The sequence below is a fragment of the Oncorhynchus gorbuscha genome, linkage group LG16 (genome assembly GCF_021184085.1).
Source record: "Oncorhynchus gorbuscha isolate QuinsamMale2020 ecotype Even-year linkage group LG16, OgorEven_v1.0, whole genome shotgun sequence".
Taxonomy (NCBI): domain Eukaryota; kingdom Metazoa; phylum Chordata; class Actinopteri; order Salmoniformes; family Salmonidae; genus Oncorhynchus; species Oncorhynchus gorbuscha.
This window is the reverse complement of record NC_060188.1, coordinates 10302140-10319607: the sequence shown is the minus strand read 5'-3', so window position 1 is coordinate 10319607 and position 17468 is coordinate 10302140. Positions and strand designations below refer to the sequence as shown.

The 17468-nt window shown below is 40.7% G+C and overlaps 1 protein-coding gene and 1 pseudogene across 1 annotated transcript in view; one reads left to right on the top strand and one right to left on the bottom strand.

Annotated features, from left to right (window-relative positions):
* The window catches only part of LOC123998976, an 899899-nt pseudogene that overhangs the window by 461695 nt on the left and 420736 nt on the right, over nt 1-17468 (top strand).
* Nucleotides 1-17468, bottom strand: part of LOC123998934 (adhesion G protein-coupled receptor L1-like) — a 255839-nt gene that overhangs the window by 3266 nt on the left and 235105 nt on the right. Inside the window, 8 exon segments of the mRNA XM_046304189.1 lie at nt 4904-5026; nt 10107-10203; nt 10824-10979; nt 12601-12769; nt 13649-13740; nt 13961-14027; nt 14356-14576; nt 15256-15465. Of these exon segments, the coding sequence (XP_046160145.1) occupies nt 4904-5026; nt 10107-10203; nt 10824-10979; nt 12601-12769; nt 13649-13740; nt 13961-14027; nt 14356-14576; nt 15256-15465 (1135 nt within the window).

Sequence of the window (17468 nt, the reverse complement as noted above, 5' to 3'; positions counted from 1 at the left end):
GGAGAAGCCACAAAGAAAGGAATGAAAAATACTGGTGAGTGAGTCACTTTTACTCCTCTCTCTCCTCCTCCTCCTCTCTTTCATCACTCTCTCTCTCTCTGTCGCTCTATTTTGCTCTCCCTCTCGCACCCACTCTCTCTACAATCAATAGCTTTTATTGCTATGATAAAGACTAACAAGAAAACACATCAGCCAATAATACCCACAACAAAAGTCAAACCACTCAAACAAATATACAAGTCAATGTATTAGCCAGTAAGAGGCTTTGAAGCCACCGGTCAGCCATTTAGGCATTCTTCAGAAGAAGCAGTCCTCCATAGGAATTCATGGAATTATACAGTATGTTCATTCAATGTTTCAAGGACACAATAACATGTATTTTAAAGTATTTTGATGTTGTCGTGGGGACAGTAATGTCAGAACCAAAAATGATATATCTTTTTTATTTTAGGTTTAGCTCTATAATATAATAAACGTGACAAAAACAAATGTGGACATTAATAAATGCTTTTCTATAGCTTCCCCCAAAAATGTTTACAACGGTGAGGGTGTGCCAAGATGGAGGAGTGGTGGCTTCAAAACAGCGCCTCCTGTTAGTCATATAGTGCAAATCATCTATAATCATTGATAAAACACAGGCACACAAACGGCCTGTAGTTTTGACATGATAATCCACCATCATTTACACCACACACACACACACACACACACACACACACACACACACACGCACACACACACACGCACACACACACACACACACACACACACACACACACACACACACACACACACACACACACACACACACACACACACACACACACACACACACACACACACACACACACACACACAGAAACCACTGTAGTATATTCTGCTGTCTGTGAGCCTGTGATTCAGTACATCCATAATGCATGCACCACCATCTCATAAAGTAGCAGTAATGATTATTCTACGACGCGCATTCAACACACCAAAATATGTTGTGATTTTCCTCCCAAATTGCCATCATAGGGTGATCGCATCGAATTGAGAGGCATGGCGAGGCATGGCTTCCCTAAGCAAATACGTGTCAGACTGCGGTTCGGTGTGGATTTAATTTTTAATGCATGGTATGATTTTAATCAAGACTCGTCGGCTGTTGCTATGGCGGTGGTGGAAGGGCTAATTAGACATTCTAATGAAGTACACTTCCTACTTCCTCTCCTCTCCGGGTTCTAAAAATGTCCCTGCCACTGCTGAGCCGGACCCCGTGGCCGTCAGGCTGTCTGACGCATTGTGCAGAGAGTGTTTCAAATATTAAACAGAGATGCCGTCTACAATTTCAGGTCTCTACTACGACACAACAGGCTGCTACTATAGTAACTCTCTACTGGCTGGCACACTCCCTCTCAGTCAGGCAGGGAGCACACAGATAGAGAGGAGGGAGCACAGAGCGAGTACTCTGGATAGCTCTACTACTTAAGACCTACCGTACTATGAGAGTACTCTGGACAGCTCTACGATTTAAGATCTACAGTATTATGAGAGTACTCTGGATAGCTCTACTACTTAAGACCTACAGTACTATGAGAGTACACTGGATAGCGCCTCTACTTAAGACCTACAGTATTATGAGAGTACTCTGGATAGCTCTACTACTTAAGACCTACAGTACTATGAGAGTACACTGGATAGCGCCTCTACTTAAGACCTACAGTATTATGAGAGTACTCTGGATAGCATCTCTACTTAAGACCTACGGTACCATGAGAGTACTCTGGATAGCTCTACGACTTAAGACCTACAGTACTATGAAAGCACTCTGGATATCTGTACAACTTAAGACCTACAGTATTATGAGAGTGCTCTACGACTTAAGACCTACAGTACTATGAGAGTACTCTGGATAGCTCTACTACTTAAGACCTACAGTACTATGAGAGTACTCTGGATAGCTCTACTACTTAAGACCTACAGTACTATGAGAGTACTCTGGATAGCATCTCTACTTAAGACCTACAGTACTATGAGAGTACTCTGGTTAGCGCCTCTACTTAAGACCTACAGTACTATGAGAGTACTCTGGTTAGCGCCTCTACTTAAGACCTACAGTACTATGAGAGTACTCTGGATAGCATCTCTACTTAAGACCTACAGTACTATGAGAGTACTCTGGTTAGCGCCTCTACTTAAGACCTACAGTACTATGAGAGTACTCTGGATAGCATCTCTACTTAAGACCTACAGTACTATGAGAGTACTCTGGTTAGCGCCTCTACTTAAGACCTACAGTACTATGAGAGTACTCTGGATAGCTCTACTACTTAAGACCTACAGTTATATGAGAGTACTCTGGTTAGCGCCTCTACTTAAGACCTACAGTACTATGAGAGTACTCTGGATAGCATCTCTACTTAAGACCTACAGTACTATGAGAGTACTCTGGATAGCATCTCTACTTAAGACCTACAGTACTATGAGAGTACTCTGGATAGCATCTCTACTTAAGACCTACAGTACTATGAGAGTACTCTGGATAGCATCTCTACTTAAGACCTACAGTACTATGAGAGTACTCTGGTTAGCGCCTCTACTTAAGACCTACAGTACTATGAGAGTACTCTGGATAGCTGTACTGTATTAATAGGGAATTCAAAGTAGGACTACCAGCTAAGGGCTACTGCCAGAAGATCTATTTTAGTATACTACAATTGAAGTTGGAAGTTTACATACACCTTAGCCAAATACACTTAAACTCAGTTTTTCACAATTCCTGACATTTAATTGTAGTAATTCCCTGTACTATTCCCTGTATTAGGTCAGTTAGAATCACCACCTTATTTTAAGAATGTGAAATGTCAGAATAATAGTAGAGAGAATTATTTCTTTCAGGTTCTATTTCTTTCATCACATTCCCATTGGGTCAGAAGTCTACATACACTCAGTTAGTATTTGGTAGCATTGCCTTTAAATTGTTTAACTTGGTTCAAAAGTTTCGGGTAGCCTTCCACAACCTTCCCACAATAAGTTGGGTGAATTTTTGCCCATTCCTCCTGACAGAGCTGGTGTAACTGAGTCAGGTTTGTAGGCCTCCTTGCTCGCACACGCTTTTCAGGTCTGCCCACACATTTTCTATAGGGTAGAGGTCAGGGCTTTGTGATAACCACTCCAATACCTTGACTTTTTTGTCCTTAAGCCATTTTGCCACAACTTTGGAAGTATGCCTGAGGTCATTGTCATTTGGAGACCCATTTGCGACCAAGCTTTAACTTTAACTGATGTCTTGAGATGTTGCTTCAATTTATCCACATCATTTTCCTACCTCATGATGTCATCTATTTTGTGAAGTGCACCAGTCCCTCCTGCAGCAAAGCACCCCCACAACATGATGCTGCCACCCCCGTGCTTCACGGTTGGGATGGTATTCTTCAGCTTGCAAGCCTCCCCCCTTTTCTTCCAAACATAATGATGGTCATTATGGCCAAACAGTTATATTTTTGTTTCATCAGACCAGAGGACATTTCTCTAAAAAGTACAATCTTCGTCCCCATGTGCAGTTGCAAACCGTAGTCTGGCTGTTTTTATGGCGGTTTTGAGCAGTGGCTTCTTCCTTGCTGGGCGGCCTTTCAGGTTATAGCGGTTACTCAAATTATGTCAATTAGCCTACCAGAAGCGACCAGAAGCTTCTAAAGCCATGACATAATTTTCTGGAATGTTCCAAGTTGTTTAAAGGCACAGTCAACTTAGTGTATGTAAACTTCTTACCCACTGGAATTGTGATATAGTGAATTATAAGTTAAATAATCTGTCTGTAAACAATTGTTGGAAAAATTACTTGTGTCATGCACATTTCCAAAACTAGAGTTTGTTAACAAGAAATTTATGGAGTGGTTGAAAATGAATTTTAATAACTCCAACCTAAGTGTATGTAAACTTCCGACTTCAACAGTATATACACTGAGTGTACAAAACATTAAGGACACATTCCTAATATTGAGTTCCAAACCGATGCGCCTGGCACCCACTACCAGACCCGGTTCAAAGGCACTTACATGTTTTGTCTTGCCCATTCACCCTCTGAATGGCACATATACATAATCCATGTCTCAATTGTCTCAAGGATTAAAAATACTTCCTTAACCTGTCTCTTGCCCTTCATCTACACTGATTGAAGTGGATTTAACATATTACATCAATAAGGGATCATAGCTTTTACCTGGATTCACCTGGTCAGTCTTTGTCATGGAAAGAGCAGGTGTTCTTAATGTTTTGTACACTCAGTGTATTTCTAGTGTCTAAGTCCTAAAATCAAAATGCTCCATAAACCCGAACAACTCAGATACATGAATCTGAATGGTCCAGTGTCCCAATCACTCTAGCCACCGCTGTCTGCTGCTGTTCTCAGTGAATTATCACAGCATTACAACTGTATGTGACACATTTACTCTGGGGAGAGTCTGAGAAGGGAAGCTGTTCCCAAGATTTCTCCTTTAGTCACAGATGAAGCTTTACTTCTAATCAATTTCTGCTTCTTCATATCAACAAGGCAGGATTAAAGACCTGGCCAGATGGCTAGGCAGTTGGCACGGCTTTCTCTCTCTCTACTGCTGAATCCGTCTGACAGATACATACACTCACCGCCAGTGAAACAGACTTTTCCCATCCTCCACACACAATGAGGCATAAAAAGACTAACAGACAGAAAAATATTTGCATAAAATGCAGAAGCACACGCACTACGAACGTACACGCACGCACGCACGCACGCACGCACGCACGCACGCACGCACGCACGCACGCACGCACGCACGCACGCACGCACACGCACACACACACACACACACACACACACACACACACACACACACACACACACACACACACACACACACACACACACACACTAAGGTTTACTTACCGGTGGAGTTGAAGACCCCAGGAGAAGGGGGAGTGAAGCTCTCAGCCAGTAGGGTGTTGTAGGGAGAGGTGCCGGTACGGGTCTGTAACACTGGGTTGGTCAGGAGGTGGTTTCCCATGGTGGCTAAGAGAAAGAGACAAAACATCATAAACATCTACTTTACCATAACCATCTACTTTACCATAAACATCTACTTTACCATAACCATCTACTTTACCATCATACTTTACCATAACCATCTACTTTACCATAACCATCTACTTTACCATAACCATCTAATAAACATCTACTTTACCATAACCATCTACTTTACCATAACCATCTACTTTACCATAAACATCTACTTTACCATAACCATCTACTTTACATAACCATCTACTTTACCATAAACATCTACTTTACCATAACCACTTTACCATAAACATCTACTTTACCATAACCATCTACTTTACCATAACCATCTACTTTACCATAAACATCTACTTTACCATAACCATCTAACCATAACCATACTTTACCATAAACATCTATCTAACTTTACCATAACCATCTACTTTACCATACCATAACCATCTACTTTACCATAACCATCTACTTTACCATAACCATCTACTTTACATCTACTTTACCATAACCATCTACTTTACCATAACCATCTACTTTACCATAACCATCTAACCATAACCATCTACTTTACCATAACCATCTACTTTACCATAACCATTCTACTTTACCATAACCATCTACTTTACCATAAATATATACTTTACCATAACCATCTATCATATCTACTTTTAACCATCTACTTTACCATAACCATCTACTTTACCATAAACATCTACTTTACCATAACCATCTACTTTACCATAACCATAACCATAACCATCTACTTTACCATAACCATTTACTTTACCATAACCATCTACTTTACCATAAATATATACTTTACCATAAACATCTACTTTACCATAACCATCTACTTTACCATAAACATCTACTTTACCATAACCATCTACTTTACCATAACCATCTACTTTACCATAAACATCTACTTTACCATAACCATCTACTTTACCATAACCATCTACTTTACCATAACCATCTACTTTACCATAACCATCTACTTTACCATAAACATCTACTTTACCATAACCATCTACTTTACCATAAATATATACTTTACCATAAATATATACTTTACCATAACCATCTACTTTACCATAACCATCTACTTTACCATAACCATCTACTTTACCATAACCATTTACTTTACCATAACCATCTACTTTACCATAACCTTCAACTTTACCATAACCATCAACTTTACCATAACCATCTACTTTACCATAAATATATACTTTACCATAAATATATACTTTACCATAACCATCTACTTTACCATAACCATCTACTTTACCATAAATATCTACTTTACCATAAACATCTACTTTACCATAACCATCTACTTTACCATAACCATCTACTTTACCATAAACATCTACTTTAGCATAAATATATACTTTACCATAAATATATACTTTACCATAACCATCTACTTTACCATAACCATCTACTTTACCATAACCATCTACTTTACCATAAACATCTACTTTACCATAACCATCTACTTTACCATAACCATCTACTTTACCATAAACATCTACTTTACCATAACCATCTACTTTACCATAAATATATACTTTACCATAAATAACTTTACCATAACCATCTACTTTTAACCATCAACTTTACCATAACCATCTACTTTACCATAAATTTACTTTATATAACCATCTACTTTACCATAAATATATACTTTACCATAAATAAACTTTATAACCATCTACTTTACCATAACCATCAACTTTACCATAACCATCTACTTTACCATAACCTTCAACTTTACCATAACCATCAACTTTACCATAACCATCTACTTTACCATAAATATATACTTTACCATAAATATATACTTTACCATAACCGTCTACTTTACCATAAATATCTACTTTACCATAAACATCTACTTTACCATAAATATATACTTTACCATAAATATATACTTTACCATAAATATACACTTTACCATAAATATATACTTTACCATAAACATCTACTTTACCATAAATATATACTTTACCATAAACATCTACTTTATCATAAATATATACTTTACCATAAATATATACTTTACCATAAATATATACTTTACCATAAATATACTTTACCATAACCATCTACTTTACCATAACCATCAACTTTACCATAACCATCTACTTTACCATAACCTTCAACTTTACCATAACCATCAACTTTACCATAACCATCTACTTTACCATAAATATATACTTTACCATAAATATATACTTTACCATAACCATCTACTTTACCATAACCGTCTACTTTACCATAAATATCTACTTTACCATAAACATCTACTTTACCATAAACATATTTTTGGGTTTGTTTTGGTATATTAACAACATTTTATATGATAAAACAAAAATATAAAATACAATATAATTAGAGGCACTGTATAAATGTCAAAACAATACCTCAAAATATAATACATAATGAATATTACACATAATACACCATTAACATTATACATAGTAATACAGGCCATTGACAGGTTATTCAAAAAGATGTTGAATTCCTATTCAAATCGATTGACAGTAATGTTCTACAGAGTAATGTATTTGACAGGACACCCCTGAATGTGTTTACCTTGCTATTGTAACCTTTGAGTAAAATACATTTCCTGCGGAAAGGTGCTGTTTGCAGGCAGCGTTGCCATTTGGAATATTGTTCTGTATCTTACCACGTAGTCGAAGGGGGAATACTAATGCATATCATTACGTAGTCAGAGAGTGCAGTCATTGAAACACAGTTCATTTCACAGTGAAATGCGCATGCCACCTTTAGACAAATATAATTCAAAGAAATTGAACATTGAGAATGCTCTATAATGCCCATGTATGGCTTCAGCCCCAGGCGGTCGAATAGAAATGCCATGAAATTAAAAATAGGACAGCATGACGGAGAGTGGTCTAAGGCCAAGTGCAACCATCAGGTCTCAACCAAACCATTCATGACAGAGACAATGAGAAAGACAGAAATTCACAGAGAGAATTTCACACTAAAACACTCACATTCTTTCATTTCTTTGTTAGTTCGTTCACCCATCAACTCCCTCATTCACTCACTCTCCATTGTCCCTGTCTCTCTCCACACCAAATTACTCAGGATTAGCTGTCCAGGAACACCTGGAAAGAATATCCTGTCGACAATTTAAAAACAACAGCTTTTAAGTGTTGGAGAGAGAAAGTAGGGCAGGCACTGGGAAGCTTCATTCAGAGAGGAGGAAGCCTCATCACGCCTTGTCTCCTGGACAGATCACTATTGTCTGAAGAGAAACAAGTTGATAAAGAAGTTAAGTGGGGAAATCAAAGAGATATGAGATGCCAGCGATAACAACGAAGACAGCGGCTCTCGCCGAGATTCGTCCCATTTAATTATTGCTCCATGATAGCGTCTCTCCTTCTCTTTACTTCTCGCTCTCTCGTTCTTTCTCTCTGTCTCTCGAATGTCGCGACCATCTTTCACTTTTTGCCAACAATGACAAACTTTTCTCAAACGCTTGGGAAAAGAAAGGACTTCGCACTTGGCAGCCCCTTTGTTTAGAGTTTCTCCCTCTGGCTCTATCCCTCCTCTATCCCTCCTCAATCCCTCCTCTATCCCTCCTCAATCCCTCCTCAATCCCTCCTCTATCCCTCCTCTATCCCTCCTCAATCCCTCCTCTATCCCTCCTCTATCCCTCCTCTATCCCTCCTCAATCCCTCCTCTATCCCTCCTCAATCCCTCCTCAATCCCTCCTCTATCCCTCCTCAATCCCTCCTCTATCACTCCTCAATCCCTCTTCTATCCCTCCTCAATCCCTCCTCTATCCCTCCTCTATCCCTCCTCAATCCCTCCTCTATCCCTCCTCAATCCCTCCTCTATCCCTCCTCAATCCCTCCTCTATCCCTCCTCAATCCCTCCTCTATCCCTCCTCAATCCCTCCTCTATCCCTCCTCTATCCCTCCTCTATCCCTCCTCAATCCCTCCTCAATCCCTCCTCTATCCCTCCTCAATCCCTCCTGTATCCCTCCTCTATCCCTCCTCAATCCGTCCTTCACCTATCCCTCCTCCTCTCTTTACCCCAGCTTCCTCTGTCCTTCACTTCCTCCTTCCTCTTTCCCTATAAACTGAGTATACAAAATATTAAGAACACCTGCTCTTTCCATGACAGACTGACCAGGTGAATCCAGGTGAAAGCTTATTGATGTCACTTGTTAAATCCACTTCAATCAGTGTAGATGAAGGAGGTTAAAAAAGGAGAGGAGACAGGTTAAAGGTGAAGGAGAGGAGACAGGTTAAAGAAGGATTTTGAAGCTTTGAGACATGGGTTGTGTATGGGGTACGGTAGCATGTGCCAGGCGTACCAGTTTGTGTCAAGAACTGCAACGCTTTTCACGCTCAACAGTTTGCCGTGTTTATCAAGAATGGTCCACCACCCAATGGACATCCAGCCAACTTGATACAACGGTGGAAAGCATTGGAGTCAACATGGGCCAGCATCCCTGTGGAACGCTTTCAACACCTTGCAGAGTGGATATTGGGAAGGTGTTTCTAATGTTTGGTATACTCAGTGTATACTTTTTCCTCCGTGAAGTCAGTTCCAGGAAAGCGAATCTCCTTCCCCTCCCCTCCTCTCTTCTTACTCTCTCCTCCTCTCCTCGCACCCTCTCCCTCACTTATTCCTGTCACTCTCTTCAATAAGACTAATTACCCCCAGCCAGCTCGTACGCTAATCAGTTCATTAAAAACAAAATGGATGAAATTAACATAAAGAGTGACGGTTGATTTAGCGGCTACCTCTTTGTCATCATCAACTCTTCCCTCCCTCCCAGATAATTCTGATCCCCATGACGATGGCTGCCACAGCGACGGTATGCCACCGGCTGCTCAGGCTATTGCTCGTGTCAATGTACACTGGCTCCTCTTCCTCGCTCTCTGTCTCTGACAGTAGACTCAGCGGTGCTCCTACTTCGTTCTGCCTGTCTGTCTGTCAGTTCTGATGAGCCTGCCATAGAGGTGTGCGTGATTGGAGAGGGGGACAGCAGGGGGGTTAGAGGGGGGTTAAGGGGGTGGGGAGTCTCACCACGGTTGAGTGAAGGAGTACTGTTGATGTCTCCCGCCATGAAGGAAGATTCCGTCTGCTTCCGAACCGTGTCGTTCCACATCCTGCGGATCCGACTCTGGAACGCCGGAGAAGAGAAGCACACAGTGAAGCAAAACAAGACAGACAGACAAGAATTAACCAGACAGACAGACAGGAATTAACAAGACAGACAGACAGATAGATAGACAGACAGGAATAACCAATATGATATGATATTGTCACTATGTGAGGCTGGAACACTGCCAAGCTTACATGGATCTGTCTAAAACTACTAAGCAAACACATACATGCTACCAGAGATACATGAAGTAAATAAGCTCACGCAGTCGGCATACTAACATAAACAAGTTAATGCACGCAGATAAACAACATCAGATTGAGACGTGGTAGATCCAAATAGAGATGAAGGTTTCTGATTAGATTTGTGAAGCGTGTGATAGCCGGCATGTCAACTGTAGACTGAGAGTGTATGGTGTGTGTGTGTTTAGAGTGTTGTCAAAGAGAATTAGGTATGGGACAGGCCTACACTTTGTAGATTGGTGCGTGTAATCTGTGGGTTTGTGTATGGCATGATGTGCCCTGTGTGTGCACCCATGTAGTCCCTTAGAGTCTGTGCGTGTATGCATGCGTGCACACGTGTGTGTGTGTGTGGTGTGTATGTGGTGTGTGTGCGTGTGTGTATGTCCGTTCACTGACCTGTCTGTGTGCGGCAGCGTGGCGGGCCTGGTTGCCAGTGTAGTAGCGGTTGTTGGCACGCAGGGCAGAGTTCTTCAGGGAGCCGTGGGAGCTGGTGGTGGAGGTACGGCTGCAGCAGTACGAGTGACGCAGACACTTACTGTACTCCTTATGCACCTGCATGGAGAGAGAGGGCAAACATGACTTAGACACACGCATGTAAGCAGTAGACTCGCATACATACACACTAGTGGTGCGCGAGTCGGCTGTTTATTCACCAGCACCTGCCCATAACTGCTAATAACTCATCCTCAACTGCCCAACTATATGTGATAAAGTGAAAATCTGCACCGGATCCGCTAATATAGAAAATGTGCTGTAGGCTACAGTCAAAGATGGAGGAATGATTATTGGACAGGGGGTGCAAGACTTTATGTTTTTGCCTGATTTCGATATGTTTCTGCTTCTAATTTTCGACATTTTGGTCGGCTATTAGTTAGTCATCTTGTCTATAATTAGATACATGCACCTTCTCTTCTGTCATTATATCTTGCCATAGAAGACTAAATAAACCATTGCTCACCAGAATAAGATCATAAATTGATAGAATGAATCCTTCAGTCTAGTAAATATCGGTAGGCTAAAGTTTTCTCTGTCATCTCTGCTTCTTTCGTGGAGGAAAGATGTTTAGGGACGGGGGGGAAAATGCAATAACAAAACAAAAAAAAGTAAATTTCCAAATTACATCAGTTTGACCGGTTGTAAGCTGTGAAAACGACCCAACATTTCATTTCGGCTTGGATGCATATTTTAGGTGGTAGAAATACTATCAGCTTTTATGATGTTGATAAAGAGAGCACCTTTGCAGACAGTATCTAACTGCACATTCACATTCTCTCAAGATGCTGAAAGAAATCATATTTCTCCACTCCTGTTCCAGAATCAAAATATAGCCTACATGTGTTGTATCATTTTACTACAAGAAATGCTTAATTCTGCAGGATTTGATATTGAGACTGTGAGAGGTTATAGACCTACAGTCAGTGTCCAGATTTCCGTTTCCATTTAACCCATCTGAACAGTAGACTACAGTTCCCTTCTCGTGCCATAGGCCTATCTGAAGTCCCCGTCTGTAGAATGTGTATAGTGCCTCACAACCATCACACATAACATAGCCAGCACTGCTATCATCCTCTTTTACCACTTCTAATCTTTCACAAACATTACTTTTCTGTCCCTCCCTTCTCTTTATTTTCATTTCTCAATTTTGAGCTTTTCTCTTGAATTCAACTCTGACATTGTTATTTTTGCCTCAGTGGGTCAGAGTTAACTTTTTCTATCCGTTCCCAAAATAATTTTCAGATTGGCATGTAGGCTATTGGTGCATGTACAGTTAGGCCCTAAGGCTAATGCCAGATAGCCTAAAACAGCTCAAGAAAAACCTCAATGTAGCCTAGACATATAAATTACACAAGAATGATACATTTATGGATTTTTCATTCTGAACATACGGACTCAAGATTTTCATCAGGCAAAGACATACATGCTTTGAGAAAATTAACATTTCAAATAGACAGAACTCTGAATAGTGCACCTAGTGATGTACCGTGCATAATTACCCTGTTTAATTAACATTTGGTTAAATAATCACCTCCTTCTCACAGGAATTATTAAGGGAAAGTAACAACATAAATCAGGCTGCAGACTGTAATTATATTCCATCATGTCTATTTAAAATGTTATGCTTAGTTTACTCAATAGAAAAGGTCACTTTTAGATATGTGAGTGTTTGAGTTACCTTTTTCTGCAGAGCGCAGTGGAAGATGAAGATGAACATGCCCTGGAAGGCGTTGAAGGTGGTGAAGAGGTAGGCCATGATGATCGTGTTCTCGTTGATGAAGAGGAGGCCAAAGGACCAGGTCAGACCAAGCAGGAAGAGCAGGGCGATGGCCCCAATAGCCCATGACCTGGGGAGGAGAGGGCATGCTAATGTTAGCTTAGCATCACAATGAAACCACTCACACAGACCGAAGCCAACCCTCTACCCAGCATGGCTGTTTTGCCTTAAGATGCATGTATCTCAACTGTACTGGCTTTGAACCTACTATCTGGAATATCTGCTTTGAAAATGACTCATTGTTATTACAATACAACGTGGTCTCAGAGCATTTTGTATTATACTGTACCTAAATCTGAGGTATGTATCTCCATCATTTCAACACATATATGTTATGAATTCCAATTTGTTGTTGCTAACGTTAGCTAGGTGGCTAGCTCTTGAGTTTAGGATTTGAGGTTAAGGATTTATGGTTAAGGATAGGAGTTAGGTTAAAGGGATAAGGTTAGGGTTAGTTAAAAGGGTTAAGGTTAGGGTAAGCCAAAAGGGTTAAGGTTAGGGTTAGATTAAGGGTTAACTAAAAGGGTTAAGGTTAGGGGAAGGGTTAGCTAACATGCTAAGTAGTTGCAATATAGCTAAAAAGTAGTAACTAGTTGTAAAGTTGCTAATTAGCTAAAGTTGTCCATGATGAGATTCAAACACTCAACCTTTGGGTTGCTAGACGTTTGTTATTTGTCCACCCATCAACCCAGATCAACCACCCTACTTTTGTTTTTGCCTTAAGTAACCTTCTGTCTTATGTAACCATACCAAACATTACATATCATACTAATTTAAGTCCTGGATTTACTTATACTATGTAACCAGTCTGGACAATATGACAAACATTATTCTGCTTTTCCTTCATTTTTTCAGATTACCAATCCATCTTTCACTGATACAGGAAATGCCCTAATCACATGACCTGGGAGGCTTCACTGACCCCTAACCTCTGCTGAGTGGGACTCACTTGATGTTGTCGAGGCGACTGGAGTCAGGTTTTAGCGCAGAGGAGTTGCGGGTCATCTTGTGCACGGTGATCATGAGGAACACCAGGTTCAGCTAGGGGGGAAAGGTTAAAGGTTACACATGTCTACAACACATTCAGTGGAATCCTAGAACACCCTCTGGTCTTAAATTGTTGTAAATTTGTGAAGTTAGTCTTTAGTACAGGCCCTATGTTCCTCCAGGAACTAAGAGGATTAAGTAAATAAGTAAGAAGCCTGAATGAAAAATAATGTAATACAGTTGGTCATAATAGCATCATAATGAATGACTGTACCATAATAACAAAAGAAACAGGGCCAATGAAGCTCCAGATGAAGTAGTTATCCACCCGCAACCAGCACCTAGACATGGGACATAGGAAAAGATTCAAATATCACAGTCACACTCGCACACATGTACCCATGCACACACACATACATCACACACACAAATCACACATCACACACACACTCATCCCCTGTCTCGGAGGATATCTTAAGGAAGCTAATTAGCAGGCTTCGGCTAACTGTTCAAAACTCTTGTCCATGGGGGGAAGACAACAAAAGAGAACAATCCTCTTCAAACTACACTCCATATTACATTCCCTGTCAGGGGAACAGTCTAGGCACTCTAAACTAGCATAACCATTTCTCTCAATCTGCAGGTGAAAAGGGACTGCTTCACACATACGCTTTCTTGGTCCCATAGCTCCGGTAGTCTATGGCTGCCGAGATGCCCACCACCAGAGCTGGGAAGCAGTAGCCACACAGGTAGTAGTACTTCTTGCGGGAGTACTCGCTCTCAAACACCTCCACCAGCAACAGATAGAGCTGCACCCCCTCCAGACACATCCAGGAGAATGCAGCCAGGAAGAAGAAGTGAAGCAGCCCAGCAAAGATCGGACAGGCAATCTGAGACAGAGAGAAGGAGAAGGAGAAAGAGATGGAGGGAGACAGAGGGATTTCAAGGGCGGCAGCGTAGCCTAGTGGTTAGAGGATTGAACTAGTAACTGAAAGGTTGCAAGTTCAAATCCCTGAGCTGAAAAGGTACAAATATATTGTTCTGCCCCTGAACAAGGCAGCTAACCCACTGTTCCTATGTCATCATTGAAAATAAGAATGAGTTCTTAACTGATTTGCCTATTTAAATAAAGGCAATCGTTTTTTAAAGGGAGAGAGAGAAAGAATGAGAAGGAGAGTACAATAAAATAAAAAGAGAGATCAAAAAACTGAGGGGTGAAAAGGAATGAAAGAGAAAAGGAAAATAGCAAAGGAAGGTGAGTAAGATCCAGAAAAGGACAGCATAAGGTCATTCAAGCCCTGTAACGGAGGACCTTTTCATTCTCATGATCCATAATGAAAAGCACTTCCCATTTAAGTGCTGATGGTCTGATGGTGTTCCAAGTGCGAGACAGATGTCGCTCTGTCCTGTATTAGGTGTTCCATGCACGAGGCACTTGTCCCCTAGCCTGGCCCCAGATCAGTTATTTCACATACCACATGACAATGTCTTTACGACTTAACAAGACAGCACAAACAGATCTGGAACCAGGCTACATGTCCCTCTCTCCCTCTCCCCTCCCCTACTCACGTGGTACTGGGTCTTGTCGATTCCAATAAGGAAGAGGAGCTCTGCGATGAAGAGGTTGATGCAGAGGTTCTTGTGGATTGTGTTGCGGTCGGTCTGCAGGCCCCTCAGGAAGCAAAAGGTAGAGATGCAAATAGCCAGGCACACCAAGCTGATCACTATGCCCACCCAGGTGATCACAAACAGGATCAACTCGTGCATCCTCCCAGGGTACTGTGGAGAGAGGGATGGTGGGGATGGAGAGGGAGGAAAAGGGGTGGGGGAGAGAGATGGGGGAAAATAGGGAGAGGTGAGGTGAGGGGAGACAGATATAGGGAGGAAAGGGATGGGAGGTAGGAATGATGGGAGACAAGGGGAAAGACAAGGAGGAACAGGGTGAGAGTGAGAGTGAGAGAGAGAGTTTATTTGTAAATGTATTCACATTCAGCTAAAATGTAGAGACAAGGAGACGAAACATCCTGAAAAAAAACATGACATTCACATTCAAGTGAATGTCAGTCAGAGTTGCAGGACATGAATTTGTAAGTGTGATTGCGTGGGAGGGAGAAATAAAGAGAGAGAGAGAAAGAGAGAGAGATTGGAGAAGGAGAAAGAGAGTCGTTTGAGTAAGTGTGTGTGTGTTTGTGTGCATGTATGTGTGTGCCAAGGTTATTATAGTTTAGTGTTTTTATATTCATTTTCTATCTATTAGTTTGAAGAATATTGTTTCAAATTCAGTTTAGTTTCAGTTAGTTTCACATTCACTTTACTAGTTTTGATTTAGTTTAAAGGGGCAATCAGCAGTTGCTACATACATTTTTTGCCTTGTAAACTAATGACATGCACCCATTGATTCTTGAAGAATATTACTTATAAATGAGCTTAGTTCAACTGTCGTACCTCATCAGGACTTAAAATATTAGCTTGTTTATTCTGTTTGTAAACAAAGTAAATGTAAACAAACAATGTATAGCATAAAAACATGGTTTAAACTATAATTTGGATATCAAGCATGGTCAATCCTTGCATGCATAGCTATGTCTATGAATTTCTTGTTTTTACTTCCTGCTTTGAGAAATTGTAGAAATGGCTGCGGATACTGTAGGAATGGGCGGAGTTTAGTCATAATTATGACTGTGGGTGTGTTATCTAGTGACGGCCATCAGTATGTGCTGTGTCATAGAGATCCTGTTAAATTACTAGAGGGGCTATTTAATAAACCCTCAAAATTCCATCAGCAACTGATTTCAGCAAGTTTATGGATGTAGATTGACTGCATTGTTTGAATAGAATGTTGGCATATTGGCAGTTACTTTGAAAAATGAATGGAATAATTCCTCTACAATTGGATGGCTAGCTAGCTAACAAACATACAGTGTATCCAATTTGTAAGTCGCTCTGGATAAGAGCGTCTGCTAAATGACTTAAATGTAATGTAATGTAAATGTATATAAATTCTTTAAATTCATTATTTGACACAATATCTGATCAACTCCCTAACCAAAATGGCTGATCTTTATCCCATCATAAGAAGGTTCATGTCCATTCTAGCATTCAAATTCCCAATTATATGTGCTGTTATTGGTTGATTCAGCTCTAATGAGATTAGATAAATATATATTCCACTGTATTAGCCACATCAGTTAACATAATTTGAATGAACATTCTACATTACCGTGGAAATGATTGCGTCACAATACCAGGCAGCCATTGCGAGTGTACCCATGAGTTTACCAGTCAAATTGCCAGGGTGAGCGGTTCCAAGACCATTTTATTAATCGTTTGCTACAACACCGTGGTTGTTTCAGCAAGGTGTAATAACATTTTATCATGTTGTCAAGAGTCCAAGAGTTATCGCAGAAACAGGGCACGTTTGATCACTTTCGTCAAGTCGTTGACCATTTTTGGTCACAGCCTTCCAAAGTGTGTTGCATTATGGGGATAAAATCTGTCTGACTTGTGGTCAAAGATCATGAAGTTTTTACCCCCCCCCCCTAAGTCAATACTTTGTAGAGCAACCTTTACAGCTGCAAGTGTCTTGGGTTATGTGTCTATGAGCTTGGGACATCTAGCCACTGGGATTTTTTTCCCATTATTCAAGGGAAAACTTCTCCAGATCCTTCAAGTTGGATGGGTTCTACTGGTGTACAACAATATGTCATACCACACATTCTCAATTGGATTGAGGTCTGGGCTTCGACTAGGCCATTCCAAGACATTTAAATGTTTCCACTTAA